At 41.2% G+C, this 18,101-nt stretch overlaps 1 protein-coding gene and 1 long non-coding RNA gene across 5 annotated transcripts in view; both read right to left on the bottom strand.

Moving 5' to 3' along the window:
- Positions 1–18,101, bottom strand: part of LOC306821186 (protein diaphanous homolog 3-like) — a 162,943-nt gene that overhangs the window by 56,461 nt on the left and 88,381 nt on the right. For all 4 annotated transcript variants that reach the window (XM_079339458.1, XM_079339459.1, XM_079339457.1 and 1 more), the window contains 2 exons: positions 13,814–13,938; positions 8,849–9,013 (listed from right to left, as the gene is read on the bottom strand). In XM_079339458.1, the coding sequence (XP_079195584.1) occupies positions 8,849–9,013; positions 13,814–13,938 (290 nt within the window). The remainder of the gene's footprint in view (positions 1–8,848; positions 9,014–13,813; positions 13,939–18,101) is intronic.
- LOC306821187 lies at positions 9,740–13,152 on the bottom strand. The gene is made up of 2 exons (XR_013778752.1): positions 12,355–13,152; positions 9,740–10,995 (listed from the first exon to the last, which is right to left on the bottom strand). It is a non-coding gene; the product is annotated as an uncharacterized lncRNA (long non-coding RNA).

Here is an 18,101-nt window from a genome sequence, read left to right as displayed (position 1 = left end):
TTTTCTTGACATTGTGTTGTGATGGTCAGCCTAATTTAACAAAACTAACAGTCATTTGTTCTTCTATGTCTGTTCATAGAGTACAACAATAATAACTGGTGAAAATGGCATGAATGCAGACAGATAGAAATCCAGTGGACTACAAAACAAAAAACAATTTACAGGCTGCTAACGAAAAACGCTGGTGCTGTTTTTGACCACCGGGCTCTGACTTCCAGTTTAAGGAGCTGGGTTATTGTTTCTTTCCTAGTTAATAACACTGTGATGGTGCAATAAAGGGGAGGATGTAGCGTGAAGCATTGCACACTATCAATGGTTTTAGACAAAAGACTCTTTAAGAGTTAAAGAGCTTGTAAAACATCTACAGGGTTTCTATCAGGTCCTAAAAAACAGGATATCTCTCAGTATTACTTATATATGCAGTCAAATAACCAACCTCTAAACTTATCAAAAAGCACGAGTCATCCTATTTTACCTGTATGTTGAGGAGGATCTATTAAGTCGACTTTATTTTGTATATTAACCAGTGTGTGAAAAGGCCTTTAATCATAGTGTCATAGTGTTGTTAACTCATACAATAGTGTCTATAGCTCAATAATGCCCCAGCGAAGAGACAAACAGCATATGATTTAACAGAGTGCTAGCATGATTGCCATCCTGATCAATAGCCAGTCACTTAAAGCAAGCGAGCCAGGGCTTTTATCAAACGGCCGGCTCCTCCTCCTCGTCTCCTCTTCTCTTATGTTACTCACACAGCGCAGCTTGACAGGCAGCTCAGTAACTGAATACTAATAAAACCAACACCAAAGGACACACTGGGACAGACACTCTACAAGTGTAGTATAGGGAAAACTACAATGGCATAATAAAGAGGGGCAGCCACCTATCAAGGCCCCACCGACAGCCTGTAATCATGTCTGAATATGAGTGACCATTGTTGGAAATGAACTGATAGTCATAACATATTGGTGCTGCTGATTGAACATAAACAAGCCTCTTGAAAAAAACAGCAACAGAAATAATGACTAATAGTAGGGTGTAACAGTATACAACATTGACCATTTGGCTCCATCTTAAATAAGATATTCCAGCGTTTTCTCTCTGGCCAAGCTGAGCAGCCTTTATCATTGAAAACACTTCTACTCTTTCTGACTGCACAATGGCTGCTCTTCATCTGCACACTCTGACCTTTATCTATGACTGCAGAAAAGCACGTTTACGTATTCATAAACAGAGCAGCAGGCAAACATAACGTATCTTTTAACTCTCACTTAAAAGATAAAAAATAACAATGATGTGTCCAGTGCAGCATGCTGACAGAAAATTTACAAGGGGAAGAGAGAGGTGGACGTATGCCACATGTTGAGAGACAAACTGAAGCTTTTTTTCCCCCGAGTTCGACTTTTAAATGAAACCAACTCCTCCACAAAATTAACTGGGATGTGATGGGATGAAAATGTCAGTTGCTTCAGGCGAGCACTGATTCACAAATGACTATATAGCTAATGGGTGTCCAATCTGGTAAATTACAGGCAGACGGAATGAGGAAAAAGAAAAGGCACAAGCAAGAGTACTGACACGTAATACATTTTCAATAATTAAGTGATCCCACGTTACAAGTTAGACAGCCGTGATGGATGCCTAATGTGAACTCAGTCAAACTCTGACACTCCCTCCACTCCTCTCAATCAAGCGCCCCTCTCATCAAATTCAATTACCAAAGTAAAAAATGTAAACAACAACAACACAAAGCTGTTACTGCGCTTTACGAAGACTAATCTCATACAGAAACTAATCGAGTACAAGTTGTTACAGCTGCTCACAGACTCATTTGAAAAGTTTACTTACGTGCATGATTGGTTTTGTTGTTTTATAAACAAAAAAAAACAAAAAAACAAGGCAAACAAAACTGATGTAAACCTTGAATGTCATTCAATGAATGGTAGGTGGTTTTAACAATATAGCTATTCAGACCCAAAGAGGAAGTTTAAAAAAAGGGAAAATTACATCTTATCTTGAACCAGACCCCTCACTGCTGCCAGCAGCCGCGGGAAAACATTGGTTCGTCAATAATGGGTCAATACAACAAGTGGGCCTGTTTAAGAGAAGATCAGTCTTAAACTTCACAAAGAGAAGAGAGCAGCTTTAAGAACAGAACATCCCAACGTTCTTGTTCAGTTGAAAATGATATGATCACAGCAAGTGCTAAAGGCCACACTGTCGACTTATATTGCAGAACCAATTAGCCAACTCATAATACAAGAAGAAAGAGGTCGGTGTGTCTGACATTAACTGAGTGCAGTAACTCAAAAAAAAAGGTCATTCTGAGTGTTACAAATGTTTTTTCATCTCAATTCAACTTCTAGGAAATCATTATTTTTGTTCTAAAAAAAAAAAGTCGTGAAAACCGAGGGAGCATTGATTTTGAGAGCAAGTGACGGAAAGCCTGAAACGGCAAAAAGATGAAGAGTCACGTGACTTTTTTTTGCAATCTGACAAAGCATTCATTTTTACTGTGATGTCTAGCTAAAGGAGAGAAAAAGGTAGAGAGAGAGAGAGAGAGAGATAGAGAGAGAGAGAGAGAGAAGTGGAGAGAGAGAGAGAGAGGTAGAGAGAGTGTGAGTGAGCAAGAGTGAGGTTGAGAACCAGCTCTCAGAGGAAATTGCCCTCCGCTCTCCTTCATCACTGCAGGTCTGCTTCCCCCTCCTCCTCTCCTGGATGTCCGCCATTAGACACGCTCAATTGGATTCCTGTCAGATGTGCGGCCTCGCCCTGGGTCTCCTTCCTACGGGTGACTGAGCATGCTGTATGTGTGGGTACGAGTGCGTGTGTGCGTGTGTGTGTGTGTGTACCTATTTTTCGTGTGTGTGGAAAAAGCCAAGCAGCTTCCTCTATTTAAAAAAAAAATAAATCTCCAATACAAAATGACATACGCACACAAACAAACATACACACAGTACAGTACACGCGCAAAATACAGTACACACGGTTCAAGGCTCAGTTGGCTTCAGGCAGAGGTCTGGAGACAGCACGCTAGTATTAGCACGGGCCTTGGCACAGCAGGGTAAATGCTGACACAGATTTGACCGAGAGGTTACACAGCTGAGATTTACTGTATGCCTACGTTCATTGACCTAGCCTTGGCTTCTCCCTAGATATGTCGGCGTGATGTGACCATTTGAACGAATTGCTGAGGGTGTAAGCTGCTTACACTTTGACCTATCACAGGGGAATAAATAGCTACCTTGGGAGTTTTGACCATATAACGCAGGTCTTTATAACACTTGGCTTGTTCACCTTTCACTGGCTGAGTCATTAACTGTTATATTTGGTGGGAACATAAAAGCTGCTACAAAACTCCAAATGACCCAGGAAGACGAAATGAAACAGATTCCGGCCATGATATCAAACCCTATCATGCCCCTATCATGTGGTATATATATATATATTTTTTCATAATACTTAACTGGCATTAAATGAATGCATGAAACATACTGAGGTCTTTTTATCAGCCCCACTCTGGTTTTCATACATGTCCGAACACAGCCAGTAGAAAATGGGGTATATGCCATCGGAGTGAGCAAAAGAATCCCAGCACAAGGGATCAATAGTGAAGGTGAAAAAAACACAAAAAAAAAGGAACAGCAAGGCTAAAAGCAAAGCATGTGGGAGCCTTTTCTTTTTTCACTGCCTGTGTGTTACTTTGAGCCTGAGGAGAAGGTGTAGACGCTGTCGGTCCTTCAGAGCAGGGCACATGGTCCACAATAACATGAACACACTTGAAATTCACACTTAGGTAAAGGTGAAAAGTTGAAACAGTTGACTTCAAAGTATAGGTATCAAACTTAATTAGGATTTCTACTAATTTACCATTAAAAAAAGGCAAAGCCAGTTTATCTATATAGCACATCTCAACAACCAGGTAATTCAAAGAGCTTCACACAAGACATCAACAAGCGCAGAGAATCAGGAAAATAATATCATGTGACCTCCACCTCCAGGTGGTCTTATGTTTTCTGCAGTGAGCTGCTTATCAGCACTGGGTGTCTGGAGGACAGCAGCCTTCAAGTCCCAGTTCTGAATGAAATGACATGTGATGGTAACACATGACTCCTTGGTAACGGCTTTCCACCAGTCTGTAGTTACACGGCACAGTTCTGCACAATTTGCTGCCCTGTCCATCTCCACATTTTCACTCTTGTTGCATCCTGTGCTACTATAGATGTGACCATGATTCGGCTCGCTGTGCACGTGTCTGTATATTAGATCAAGAGGAAGCTGTGGCTGGACAAGTTATACTTCTGTGTACCGTCCTTATTTTTCCACTAAGTATATTTAGTTAGGCAAACCCAGAAAGCTCAGTTACACACTTTATGCTTAGTTGAACTATTGTAGCCTATGACGACTCGTGTGCTGGAGCGCGAGAACTCAAACTGTTAAGAGTGCTTCAAAAAGGCCGGAGAACACCAAAACAAATGAATGAACAGCAAGCATATTGGAAAAAAAAAACAAAAGGAGAATTGGCAAAAAGAAAAACAACAAGTGCAACAGACAAAAATTGCATATTCAGTCAACCCTGCGGATGTTATTGAGGCCCCAAGGGGGAGTGCAAAGTAGAACAGCTTGATTTTTGACCAAGAGAAGTAACCAGATGAGAGTTGTCGTTTATCTGAAGTGGGTAGAAAGTAAAAAAAAATATTTTTACCTTTTCATAGTTTGCCTTATTATGCAACATTTCTTGCCGCTTCAAAACGAACCCACTCTTGGCTGTTTTGTCTCTCAGGCCTTAGACTGCTATTTGTTTCACTTCTCTACCACTCTACAGGTCAAGAGTACTTTTGTTGTGTTGATCTAGTGGGCAGCAGTTTTCTGTTCTTATTTGACTTCAGGTTTACATTTTGTGCAGCGTTTAACACTGACACATTTAAATGAAAGCCTGTGACGCGTTTCATCAGCACTGAAAGGTTAACATAAACTCTTTCACCGTCATTGTGTGATCATCAACAACAGTGGGGAGGAGACATAACTCTGGACTAATTGTAAACAGTTTGGTGTAGACTTTACATAACGCAGTACACAGTAGATCTCTGTGTTAGGCTCAGGCAGTTGTTAGTCTCAGTGAAAAGAAGACGGTGTTTAAGTGGTGCCTAATGTATTTATATTACTGATTTTAGTTCATGTTCCAAAAAATTATTATTAAATTAAATTATTTATTAAAAAATATATATTTTAATGAATGAATAATAATAAAAACAAACACGCCCACAAACACGCAACAAGTTGTTTGCTAAATGTCCTGCTGCTGTTTTATGAAAAGTGTGAAATCATTTATAAATATTCAAAACAAATTAAATTACGTTAACAGGCTCTGTTTAAAAAGTTAAACAGGTCATGGACTAACATTACATATATTCATTTATTGAACAGGGACACATGCAATGAACTTTGCTTCATTTGTGAAAAACAAAGTAGATGCCAAGCGTACAGGTTTCGAGGTGTGGCTAATTTGCAAACCCTGTCCCCCCGGCTTGTCTTTTTCATTATGCTGTCAGAGTGGTAAGAGCAGTTGTGGAGTTTACAACGGCCACCTGTGGAAAAGCCGACATTTAGACCAGAAGAGTTATAGATTTCACCTCTCGAGCAGCTTAACTCTTTATAAAGAGAAATCTTAGCCTTTAATGTCACTCACTGCTGATTGGTCAGGCTGTCGTTAGCTCGTTAAGGATCAGTGCCGTGTCGGCTCCTCATCTCTCCGTCGCTCTTATTTACTGATGCGCACAAACACAACAGCCTCTCCTGTTATGACTGCAGCACACACAGCTTCAGTCTCTCTTGCTTGTATTTTGACAGACTTAGACGCACAGTAATGGGATCAAATCTGGATGTTAAATGTCCGACAGCCAACCACTTATGTTTGTATCCTGTCTAGTCTCGTAACTGAAAAAAAACTGATCTCCCTGGAGTTCTTATTAGCAAAGATGTATTTTTAGCTCCCCAATGAAAAATCAGTCATTGATGCACATTTCTTCCTAGAGTATGTGATAGTACGAATTTCTGTGAATACGTTCAGTTTGGTTACACTTTGTAGAGGTGACTTTACTGTTAGCAGACTAAGTTCTATTCTGAGAAGCTATGACCATATTTGAAGAGAAGAATGTCATATGAGGTATTCCAAAAGCATAATGTATGGCCTCAGTTGACAGTAGAATTGTTCTTCTAATAGAGGTTTGACATTGAAAGAGTAAAGGTGATGTGATTCTCCAGACCATGTATAGAAATATCCAAAGTGGGAAGGAATTTATGACATCTGTTGAACGGTATATAGACTGGTATAGTAATGACGTATTTTTGTAGGCCAACTCGAAAAAATGGCGCCGGTGGTTCCTACGAAAATTCGCCTATGGGATTTTTGCATTGGATTTTGGATCATTGCAGAAAATAAGCTCCGTGTCAAACACACGTTTCTGACGCGTTGTTGTTTTGTTTAGCGGGATAATCTTTACAGATGAACACCATTTATGTGAAGTTTGAAGAGTTAATGCAGCCGAGAGAAGTAAAAAGCTAACGTTATGCGCTAGCGAACTACACCGCGGTCGATTTATAATGATGTCACGACTGTTAGGCCTCATCGATCTAATCAGTGGATTTGACAAGATAGCTAAACGTTAGCTTAATAAGTTGTTTATTAACCTAATATTTGCAAGAGCACTGAAAAACATGACTAGAGGCTGTAAGGAGGATTAGGGAGAGAGTTCCCGGCGTGATGACGTTTAATGTCTGTGACAACCACTGTAGTTTCAGTTAGCTACTCATTAGCTACCGCCGTTTAAAGTTCGCGTAAAAACTTTAAAAGTCACAAGTGGGGTCATAGGTAACGTAGTTTTTCTCGTCTAACAAAACGTCAACATCTCTTCAGCTTGTGTTAACCACAGACCTTATTTCAGGCGTCTAAACACAAACCCATTCAAAATCCCCATTGACTTAGTTAGGAACCCATGGCGCTAAAATGCTAACTCACTTCCTGGTTTTAGGACTCAAAACTACACCAGTCTATAATGGCTCCACACGGAACATTAAATTGTCTATCTTTCAGCCTGCACAGAGTATCAGTGTTGTCTGTTAGATTAGAACCACGGTCGTGATATGCTGCGTTAATATTATCCAGTCTGTTGATAGATTCAGTTTTAGGGACATTTATATTATTCAACCCATCAGTATGTGATGATCATTAACTTGTCAAGATCATTGTCATGAAATAAAGCAAAGTGAATGTGTACAGCACATTTCAACACAGCTGAAGCAGAGCAACACTCCACTAAACTGTACGAGTGTGACATACATTGTTCCATGGCACGGCGAGCGCTGGAATAGGGTCACAACATAATGAGTAGAAGATCAAAACACTTCTTTCATCTTTGTCGATCAGTTGTGGAAGCTCTAATGAAGAGCTAATACAGCCGTTAGTGAAAACAACTTCATTTGATATGGGATGTCAGGTCTGAAAAATAATTAAAAAAAGATCTACTGTTGTCTTACAGACCCTTACAATTGGAGGAATACAATTAAGACAAACCCAAAACATGACCCCTACTCTCGCTGAATAAAAAAAACAAAACACCGATGTAGACAAAGCATCGGAGTAAAAGAAAATCTAAAGGCTAACTAATGGCTGCAGAGGGGGAAAAAAAGCAAAAAAGGCATGAAATCCATTTGTGTGTGTGAGGTAGATGTTAAGATGAGGGCAGGGCTGGAACTTTACTAGGCTAATTAGCTACTATTATCTGTCGCGCCCAGTGGCCTGTGCCACTAATCCCACTGATTAAACACAGTGGGTCTCCACAGCTCCACAGCTCACAGCAGCAGCGGACTGATAAGGCCACAGAGCTCAGTGATGACATAAATGTCTTGGTGGGATTGGACTACACAGGACTGGCGCTGTTCTGATTTGCATTATACGACAGGACACTGATATGAGAATTTAAGGCTCTGTCTTGATACAGCCAACGCATACAAATAAGTCATAAGTTTCAGAGAGATTCCAAACATCCACTCACCGTTTACTGCAGCTCTTCTCCAACCCAGACACAACACCACAGCTAAAATGTCTTTGTGTTTCTGCTATTCAGTGCTGTTTACAACTAAATACAGCATCGCCCACCACATTTCAAAACAATTAAACTCCCGAATGGAACCAGTAAACACTCCACACAGCCACTGTTTCTTCTCCTTCTGCATGCACCAATGGCAGAAAACAAAAAAATGCAGCTAAGTAAGTTTTCATGCTAATTAAGGTTTCCTCACACGAGTAATATTTATGAATACAGAATAGTGGAGGAGGAGTAATAAAAAGCTTTCCTACTGTATCGTATCAAGTGGCTCGATGCTAACATCAGCTGTGTCCTGCTGGTGGCTAAGAGTTTATTAAAGGTGCTTGTTTAAGCTCATCAGGTGGACAGATGTCTCCCTGGAAATGCATTATCCATTGTGTACTTTATTATGAATCAGGGTGCTTTGGAATCAAGGCAGTTGCTCAGATCTGCACACATTGAAAATAGCTTTCCTCTTGTGCTAAAGGTTCTGGATTTGTAAGTTATTGAGAGGCATCAGTATTCTTTATTATTTTAGTTTGTTTTACAGTTCGCTGAAACTCCTCACAGGAGCTTAAAGTAAATCAGATGGACAACCTACCAAAAACTATTCTGACAAACATTGAGTAAAACCATGTGATTTATGTTGCATATGACATGCCTTCTTCTAATATTTAAATATCCGCCCATCAATCATCGACATGTTCTGCTTCGCCGCGACGTGTTCAGGAAATCAAGATTTCATGCGTCAGGATACTCACAGTAAACATGGAGCGGAAGTTGCTGAGGTCAGTGAACAGCTCCTCCACAGACGTCTTCTTGGGATCGACTGCAAAGTACTCCAGCATGTTCTGATACAGGGTCTCCATATTGCTGTGCATGATCACCAGCTTGCCGTACTGCTCCCGCGCAACCTTGCTGAAGCTGTGAAGGGCTGTGGTCAAGGTCGACTTCTTGAGAGATTACAGGGTTAATTAAATGTTCCGACAGTCAGCTCCCTTCTTTGAGAGCAATGAAGAAAACAGCCAAACTATAAAAAACACATCGTCACATTTGTTGCCATAAAGGGGGAAGACAAGCTGGAAAACAAAGCGTCAGTGGTGACTGTGATGTTTGCATTCAGAGCTCTGATACTGTCAGTCAGGTTACTACTACACTGTGTTCACGGCTATGACCCCCCCCCCCCGCAGCCTCCAGCAATCTGTGACTCATGTCTGGCTGATGGCAAAGTGTGCCGGGTTATTTGAAAGGCACAATTTTTAACAGCATGTAAAAACATAAAAGAAGAAGAAGAACAAGTAATTCTACTCTCAAATTAATAAGACTAAAATCTGCAGCCTTGTGAGAAGCATGTCTCTCAATAACAGAGTGTGAACTGTAACAATTAGCTTTATCGACCTTTGTACCTCAGAACACTCGCGAACACGCTAAATAAGAAAATAGGATGAAGATTTGGGTATAAATGCATCAAATATTTAATCAGAATAAAACCGTTTTGGCATACACAGAGCTGTCCTGCTGCTGTTATCTATCTGTAATCCTCTTTATCAACATAAAAAAGGTGCTGTAATTTGTGAGAAACTGATCTCTGTTCTTTGGTACATCTTGAAGTTTTTCTCCGGAGTTTTAAGCTGAACTAAAGCCCTGCTGGGTTTCTATCGCCTGTGCTCTAAACAGTGCTTTTTCTGAGCATCCGCAGATGTCCTCCTCTCCCCTCTTCACTGTGCGACAAAGACCTAATTCTCCTCTCGTGTCCCGGACCTTGAACATCTGCATGTAAACTTTACCTTACTTTTGTTCTTCTTCTCTTCCTAATAAAACTGCAAGTTCAGCGGTACATCATTGGACCCCAACTAGGAAGACTTGATCAGACCTGGTGTGTTCATGGATATTAATCCAAACAATCACCCCTCACCTATTTGTACAGAAAGACATTTCCTAATGAGCCAGATCAGATCGGTCTCTTTCGATGAACGTGTTTACGGGTTAGCATTTTTATTCTGATCAGGCTTCTTTTCGGATTATTTGTCTATTTTTATAAACCTACTGACAGGAATAATTGTTTTGATATATCCTTCAACACAGAAAGATTTAGTTAATATTTAGCATTTCATGAGGCACTGCTGTCTGTGCCCATGCTGACGAGAATGGAAGATTGAAGCGCATTAAGCAGGTCCTGCTGGTTAAACCAAGCAAAGCAAATGACAGCTCGGCTCTGCAGGATCATTTGTGTGTGTGAGTGTGGATGAGGACAAATGGATAATGGCAGTGTCAACATAAGCTGGAGGGGTGTCAGTGTCAAAGCAAAGTGAGAGGAGAAGTTAGAGCATTAATAAAGCACCTGTCTCCTACCAGAGCGTAGTAAGTCTGATGTAAGGCCCCACAAAGAAAAAAAATAACTCTTTCAATATAGAAACCCACAAGGAAGAATTTGCTGGACAAATGTAACCACATGTATCTGCTATATCAAAGACTCTCTTAGCAAAAGAATATCCTTTGCAGTTCACATGACAACCACATGTCCAAGCTTTTGACGTATGTTAAATAGAATCTCAATACAAAAATGTGAGAAAATCAACACAGAAAAAAAGAAAAAGAAAAAAGAAATCCTTCACACCGTGACCCTTTCTCTCAAGGTAGATGAGAAGCAGTGGTGTCTCTGTGTGTCTATGTGCTATCACTCTTCTGTGAGGTGGCTCTCTGGCTCCTATCGTGCCCCTTCATTATGGCTCAATTGATGGACCTATTTGATGGCTGGCGTCCGTTGAATCTGGCTGGGGATGGGACTACCTATTCTCAGCTGGGTAAATGCTGTTCAATAGGCCCTGCTCTCAGATTGACTTGTCAGTAATGTCTTTCCAAGCCAGGAGCTGGAGGGGGGTGAGAAGAGGCCTGAGGAAAGCTGGAGCTGGTGATAGAAAGCGAGAGAGGTAGGAAAAAAGGAGATATAGCTGAGAGCCATGGTTGATAAGTGTCGTGGGGTGGAAAATATTGCTCCCGACTCCTACCCTATTCCAGTTGTGACTCCCATTATTTTTTCATTTGTGTACTGTACATATGTATATCTTTCTGTTTTTCCAGGTTTGAATCAACCACCTTTTCAAACCTGGCTCACGGTCAGATGAGCAAGAAAAGAGTCGTGTTGTGCTTTATAATGTTCAGCTGGGGAATGTAGAGTTCACGAGTGGAAAATAACGGCTGCTCCCTCCATCAGGCCGTCAGGTGACGGATTCTGTGCACATTTCAAGAGCCTACTTGAGGATGAGTAGTTTTAACTTGAGCTAAGAATTGAACAGCTTTTTTTTTTTTTTTTGCCTTTGCAATGGTACTTAAAACATATCTTGTAGCCTTGATGGCTGTGTTACATTCTAAAAATGAAACGCTAATCTTCTGTAATGGTCTCATGTAAAAGTTATGAAAATTATTTTACATTCAGAAATATTGATAAAAAAGAAATAAATCAATAACGTAAAAAAAACAACTTTTTTTTGTATAATCGGTTTAAATGACACGTTCTCAACAATGTACAGCCCCTTACAACACCTCAATGCATCTGTTGTTTACTTAAAGTATTCCTCATTTGGTAACGTAAAGGTTAAAGAAAGTCACACATCTCAGATAGTTTAAAATAAATATAAATAAATAAATAAATGCATGCTTCATTGAATCTCCTGGTTCTACTTGTATAAGATAAGCTGTCTTTTATGAAACAGAAGTTTGGTTCCTGTTTAAATACGTGCGTTTGACTTCAGTTGCAATTGTGTGAGCAAAGTGTGGATTTCAAAAACAGATTGGAGAGAGCTTGACGTGCGAGCTGCTTTGGTTAAGTCATTTTGATCAAACGTTTGTTGGTGAAAACAGTCAAGCTCTATAGAGTTTGTCGCTACATGACTGCACTTCTAGTTGACTTTTGTTTTTCTGGCCTTGCCTTAAAACACTCAGGGTGAAACTTTATCTTTCATTTCTGAAAGCCAACAGTGAGTTCAGATGACTTCTGTTTTTCTCTCTCTTTTTTTCCCGTCTGATGGGATTTAAAATTGTTCTTGCAAAGTTTAGACATTTTGTGACACGTCACCTTAATTGGAAAGCAAAGCAGTGAAAGACAGAGCTGTCAAATCCATTCCCAGTGAACCTTTCTGGATTGCACTCAAGTTCTCTGCCAACTAGCACAGCACAGGCCGAGAGTGGCCGAGCCCCCAGGCTATTGATCAAAACTACATGAAGGAGGCTAGGTACAGGGTGTATTATTGAACACACACTTACACACCTGGTTTGAGACATGCCCGTCAACTTGATCCACTGGAACTACCTGAGAGAACAGTGAATAATTAACTATGCTGCCAAGAAGGAATGGACGGCTGTCAGCAACAGACCTGCACATCCAAACGGTGGTGTAACAATAAATACAGAAATGTGTCTTTGTGCGTTTTTAAAATGTGTGGTTTTGTTAAAATTGAGATTTCGTTAAAATAACTTGCTCGTCTTATATCCAAGACAGCTGCTTTAAATGAACATGTAGAGAGGTATACAACATCATGTCTTTCATATGAAATAACCTATTCCCATGCTGCTTCTCTTTGCACACTATTGCACACATTCTCCGCAGGCCCTGTTTTCCTTTTCGAAGCTGTTGGTCTTTTCCTCTGAGTGAGTATATCGAACGCAACAAAAAGCAAGCTTTGCAAACATACTCAACCCTTAAAGGTTCCATATTATGCCCTTTTTGAGGTTCATACATCTACTAAAGTGTGTTCACAAGTGTCTGCTGTCAAGTACCGCTGCTCCATGCAGACTCTCTCTTCTGCCTCTACATCTAACGCTTAGAATGTCCTGCAAAGAGAAAAAAAAAAGAAAAGGCTCCCCTCGTGTGTGAAGTCTGATCTGATTGGTCGGCCGATCTGCTCTCTCGTAATCGGTCAGTCGTTGGGCTTTTGTCTCGGATATTTCCCGCCCCTTTTACCATATTGGGGAGCTTGTACTTGCTACAACGAGCCAATGGGCTTGGATCAGTGATGTCTCTATCTTGTTATGTGACTACACACATTTTCAGTGAGGGGGGCTTGTGACCGAGCGTTTCATACGGCTAATAATAATAATACTGAGTTCATTATAATAATTAATAATACGGCATTATAACAGGAGGACGTTGGAGAAGCCGCGTTTCAGTGGACTTTGAATTTTTGCAAATAGATGTGCCTAAATGTGCAAAAGACAACTAAAAAAAAAAACAGACTAAAGATCTTTTCAAACCAGTAAAAGCTGAATATATGAGGCCTTTGAGTTGACAAGAGAGTGAAAGACTTTTTGAAACAGAGCTGAGAGGACTTTCGATACAAAGTACTAGATGTGAAGATTGTTGTAAATGACTTGAGCTCAGCGTCAATAGTGTATCTTTGAAACAGATGAAGTTACCTTTTTTTTAAACTTTTTTCACGGAGCAGGAATCAATATGTATTTACTGAGGGTCAAATAATAATAATTTTAAAAAAGTGTTCACATGAGTTGTGGATGTTTGATTGGCCAAAGCCTTGAGAGTCCATTCCCTTTGGAACACAAGTTCAGCAGATTAAGGTATGAAAACGTGCTCCTTTACCAACCAGCGTGTCCCCACACGTCTTAAATTAAACACACAATTTCAAGTTCGAGCAACATTCTGCAAACTTTTGGTCCGTTTGACTCATTACACGGCCTGCTGAGTGAATAATCCATGCATGTGTAAAGGATATAGCCATTTTAGTCAAGAACATGTCGTTGGGGTCATCAGGGGAGGAGAAAGTCTCCAGGTCTCTCTCCAGCTGCAGCAGCTGCCGCTCCATCTGCCGCAGGCTCTTTTCCAGGTTCTCTGCAGACACTGAAACACACCCACATACGAACAGATTATATATCGAGACGCACATGCATTCACAAAAGCACACAGCAAGACTCCCGTGTGCAAAGGAAAGATGAAGGAAGAAACAGTGAGAGGGCAACTAAATTACAGGTACAATCAAATTCATTATTGTTGTGACGTTCTCAGAGAATCACAATGCTGAAAAATAACAGGGAAAATAAGAGAGGAGTTCAATTGCATAGGATGGTTGTTATGGGTTCACACTGTGCCAGAGCCATCATGGGAATAAACAATGACTAAAGTAAAAAAAAAAAAACATCAAGCAAAGGTGTGTTGAAGACACAGCTCATTATTCTCCGCCTCTTATATGCTCATGCGTTTGTCGTAAACAACTAAATTATACAATGCCCTTACTGACACTCAAACTGAAGCGAATGTATGAAGTCCCAACTGTGTTTGCTCATATTTTCAAACTGTACGTGTGGCGGTTCAGGCAGACAAACGGAGGACTGAAACTGAAGAAGAAATCCTTCTACACCCGCCATCCTTTGTCTTCAGTCTTTCCAACAGGTGCACAGTTCACGCAGGTGGGGGAGCGAGGGGAAGCTGAGCCTAACTTTCTGTTAAGTTGGTCATGGCTGACACTTTAAGCTAGTCCCTGAATATATCATGTGGCTTAAATTACCCTGATTAGACCCTGCTTGACAAAAAGGCATAAGCAGCTTATTTTTAAGTAGTTTCAAATGTCTCTTGATCCTAATACATGCTTAAAGAAAGGAGGGGGGGAGTGCAATGTAGCTTCTCACTGAGTTTATAACATATATTTAGTGATTTGAACACTCTGCCTTAGACACGTACACTTATATTCAATCCGACATCTGAGCTACAAAGATTCTAAAAGTCTGCAGCTGTGGAATTTGTCCATTTTATTTTTTTTAAACGTTCTGGTTTTATGGAGACCGCGTACAGAGCGCGCACATACACACATGTTGTGTGCTCTGATTCAGCCAGGTGTGGAGGGAATGCAGGACAGATTTTCTTATTCTGCCGTCACTCATGATTGAGAATGAAGGCTGAACACGAAGAGAAAAAAATAAATAAAAAAGAGGCGAGAAGTAGGGAGACATAATCCAATATAACGCTGACTTAAGTGCATCCAATGCACGTCTACCTGACCTACGTCTATGATTGATTATGATCATGTCTATTTAGTGGGTTTAAAATGATTGCATGCTCGACTCCCCCCCCCCCCGGTGTCACATGGTTAGCGCTGACACGAATAGTTAACAGTCAGTTGAAGACGATGGAAATGACACAGCACACCATTCCTTTAAAAGTCCGGTGACAGACCACGCTGTGAGCAATGACGTCTCAATCACAGAGCAGCCGCTCGGCACTGACCCACCGAGAAAAATGCAGAGCCATCTACACGCTGAAAATACAGACACCTGTGAAAGCACGGATTCATATCCTCAGGTCGAGGAAGTCTGATGAGGAGAGATAACAAAGACACACGAGGAGCTTAAGGTTTATTAAAACAATAACACAAAGCTCACACTTAAAGCCTGACAAAATCAAATGTTAAAAGGAAATCGCAGCCCTGGGAAGTGGATTGCAATCACATTTGCTTCAACAGAGATGATAGAAATGTGCGAAACAGCACACAGTTGAAAGAACAGCAAGAGGTTAGTCTGAAGGTTTGAGCTGAAACATTAAGTACACACCAGAGAAAAAGAGCGGCAGCTAAAGAGAGCCCGTCTTTTCTAAAAGCCAGAGGTACTTGAAGGGGCACAAAAGCCGCTGTGACAGTCAAACACTTCTGACTTACTTTGGCACTTTTTTGTTCTCTGATTTGTATCCCCCCCCCCCTCACTATTTTAAGTAGTTGCTTTAGTTTGTTATGGAGATGAGGAGATCTCTGTGGATAAATCAGCTCCTAATAAAAAAAAAAAAACACTTTGGAAGGATGAATGTTGAATGAAAGCCAACTTTAACAAGCTGAGCTCCTTGAAACACCCGAGCTGGTGTTAGAGAAAGTATTTTACAAAGCGTTTAAAGTGTGTTTTTTTTATATCACGAGGACAGGTGAAAATGATTTTATGGTGCAGTCTAACTCACTGGTTTGGTGACGAACAGGTCTCAGAATCTGTTCAAAGCCTTCTTTGTTCTCTCTGGACACACTGCTGTTGCCTTCTCTCTGTGTGCCTTAACACATAAATGAAAAAAAAGAGCAGTGGGGCCTGAACGCTGCTGTGGTCCAGAGGGGTTGTAGACAGATATAGGATGTTTTAGAAGAATAATAATTGGAATATTTGCAGAGGTCAAATCCCCCATTGACATCCTTTTATTACCCTGCCAGCCTGAGCCTGCTGTGCTATAAACGAGACAGAGTGGAGCACACAAGCATGCATACTTGCTCACAAACAGCGGCTGCTGCACAGCGCTCCACTATAGATCATCCTGTGATGTATGGAAATGAAGGGACTGGAAAACGCCGATCTGCCTACTGAGGCCAAAGCCTGACAAGTGCAACTAGACTGATGGTGCCTGAGGCTGGGAGCTGGAGACTTGTGATGCAGGAACTCACCGAGCATCGACTACACACAAAAAGAGGATGAAGGTCAGCGAGTGGCGAAAACTCAGCGGAGAAAAGACTGCTCATTGTTAACTCTTCCACACTGCACGCAGCCAACGCATGAAACTAATCTTAAGCTGGATATAAGAGAGGCATCTCAATAAGGCTGAATCCTCACATTATTCCTTAATGACTCCTCGCAGCCACAAACACAAACTGAACCAAATCTGCTTTTCTGTCTTTGCTGCAAAATAAAATGTATGCAGACATTTCTATTTAGCGTCACGGAGAGCTTTTTAAGTAAGCCGCGTCTCTCCTGCTGGCAGCCACTTTCGGAGAGCTACAAGCTCAAGGAGCCTGAATGAGAACATGAACGTCTCAGTGTTTGCCTGATAACCGACATCAAACTCGGCACCAAGCGACAAACAAACATAACTGCTGAAACTTTTGTTTGTGTTTGATTTTAATGAGGAACAAGATAAACAGGGACAGGGGAGGAAAGGGGTGGAGAGCCACTTTAATAGACCTACCGCAAACAGAGGCAAAGCAGAAAGCTATTCAGACCCATACTGAGATATACTGACGGACTGATAAATACTGGTACATACAGAGATACACCGAAAAAGACAACACACAAGGACTACTTCTTCATGTCAGGAGAAATAATGACTGTAGAGCTGAGAAGCAGATAGTGGGGCAGAAATAAGACGGCCGTCACAAAGGAACCCGGAACTAAGCCGCAGTTTTGCTTGTGTGTGTGTGTGTGTGTGTGGGGGGGGGACGACGGACGAAAGCTGCCTCAAATACAGTGACGTTCACATTAGCAGCCAGATCATTACTGCTACCTCTTTCCAACCCCGTTTTCATGCTCAAGTAAGCCCTTTGGTTGTCGTCGACGAATGGATCGCCGCCTTTGAGTGCGTCTTCAGGGCCTCCTGAATGGCTGTCAGCCGTGATGAAAAGGAAGACGTTCAAGAGCGTGGTTTACAAAGACGAAATGGGATTTGTGCATCTGAATACTAGATATGGCGTGATTAGACACTTAGTGCATGCATCTGAATATGGTAGAGAACCGGAGAAATATGGTAGCAGAGAAAAATAACGTACTGTACATGTGCAGTATATGCAAATGTAAAAAAAAACAACAAAAAAAAAAGCTCTGTGAAGTAAAGGAGGTTGACCAAGCACGAAGAGAGATCCAAGGATAGAGCTTTCCATTGATCTCAACCTTGTACCTGTGAGTCCAGGCTAAGGGCTTGTGGGCACGCAGCACAGTAGGGAGAAATGACACACTCAACAGGAGCATCGTTATCCACAGATTATTAAAGCGCCAACCAAACCTTGAGGGGTCCTTACGAGGAAGAGTCCAAACAATAAAAGGCACACATTTCATCCCTGTTCGGTTTTTCTTCGACGAAACCTTTCCTTCACTCCCTCCTGCTGGGAATGGAGCAGCAGGTAAAATCTTCTTTGAAGCAGCAAGAAACACGCTGTGACAGTAGAACTGTCCAGGAATATATAGATGCAAACACACAGACACACAAAGACAGGCTGTACACAGACTGCGAGCTTCCTCCTGAGAGTTGCCCTTGGCAATATGATAAAAAAA

The sequence above is a fragment of the Symphodus melops genome (genome assembly GCF_947650265.1).
Source record: "Symphodus melops genome assembly, chromosome: 3".
Classification (NCBI taxonomy): domain Eukaryota; kingdom Metazoa; phylum Chordata; class Actinopteri; order Labriformes; family Labridae; genus Symphodus; species Symphodus melops.
The sequence above is the reverse complement of the archived record's forward strand: the minus strand, read 5'-3'. Positions and strand labels throughout refer to the sequence as shown.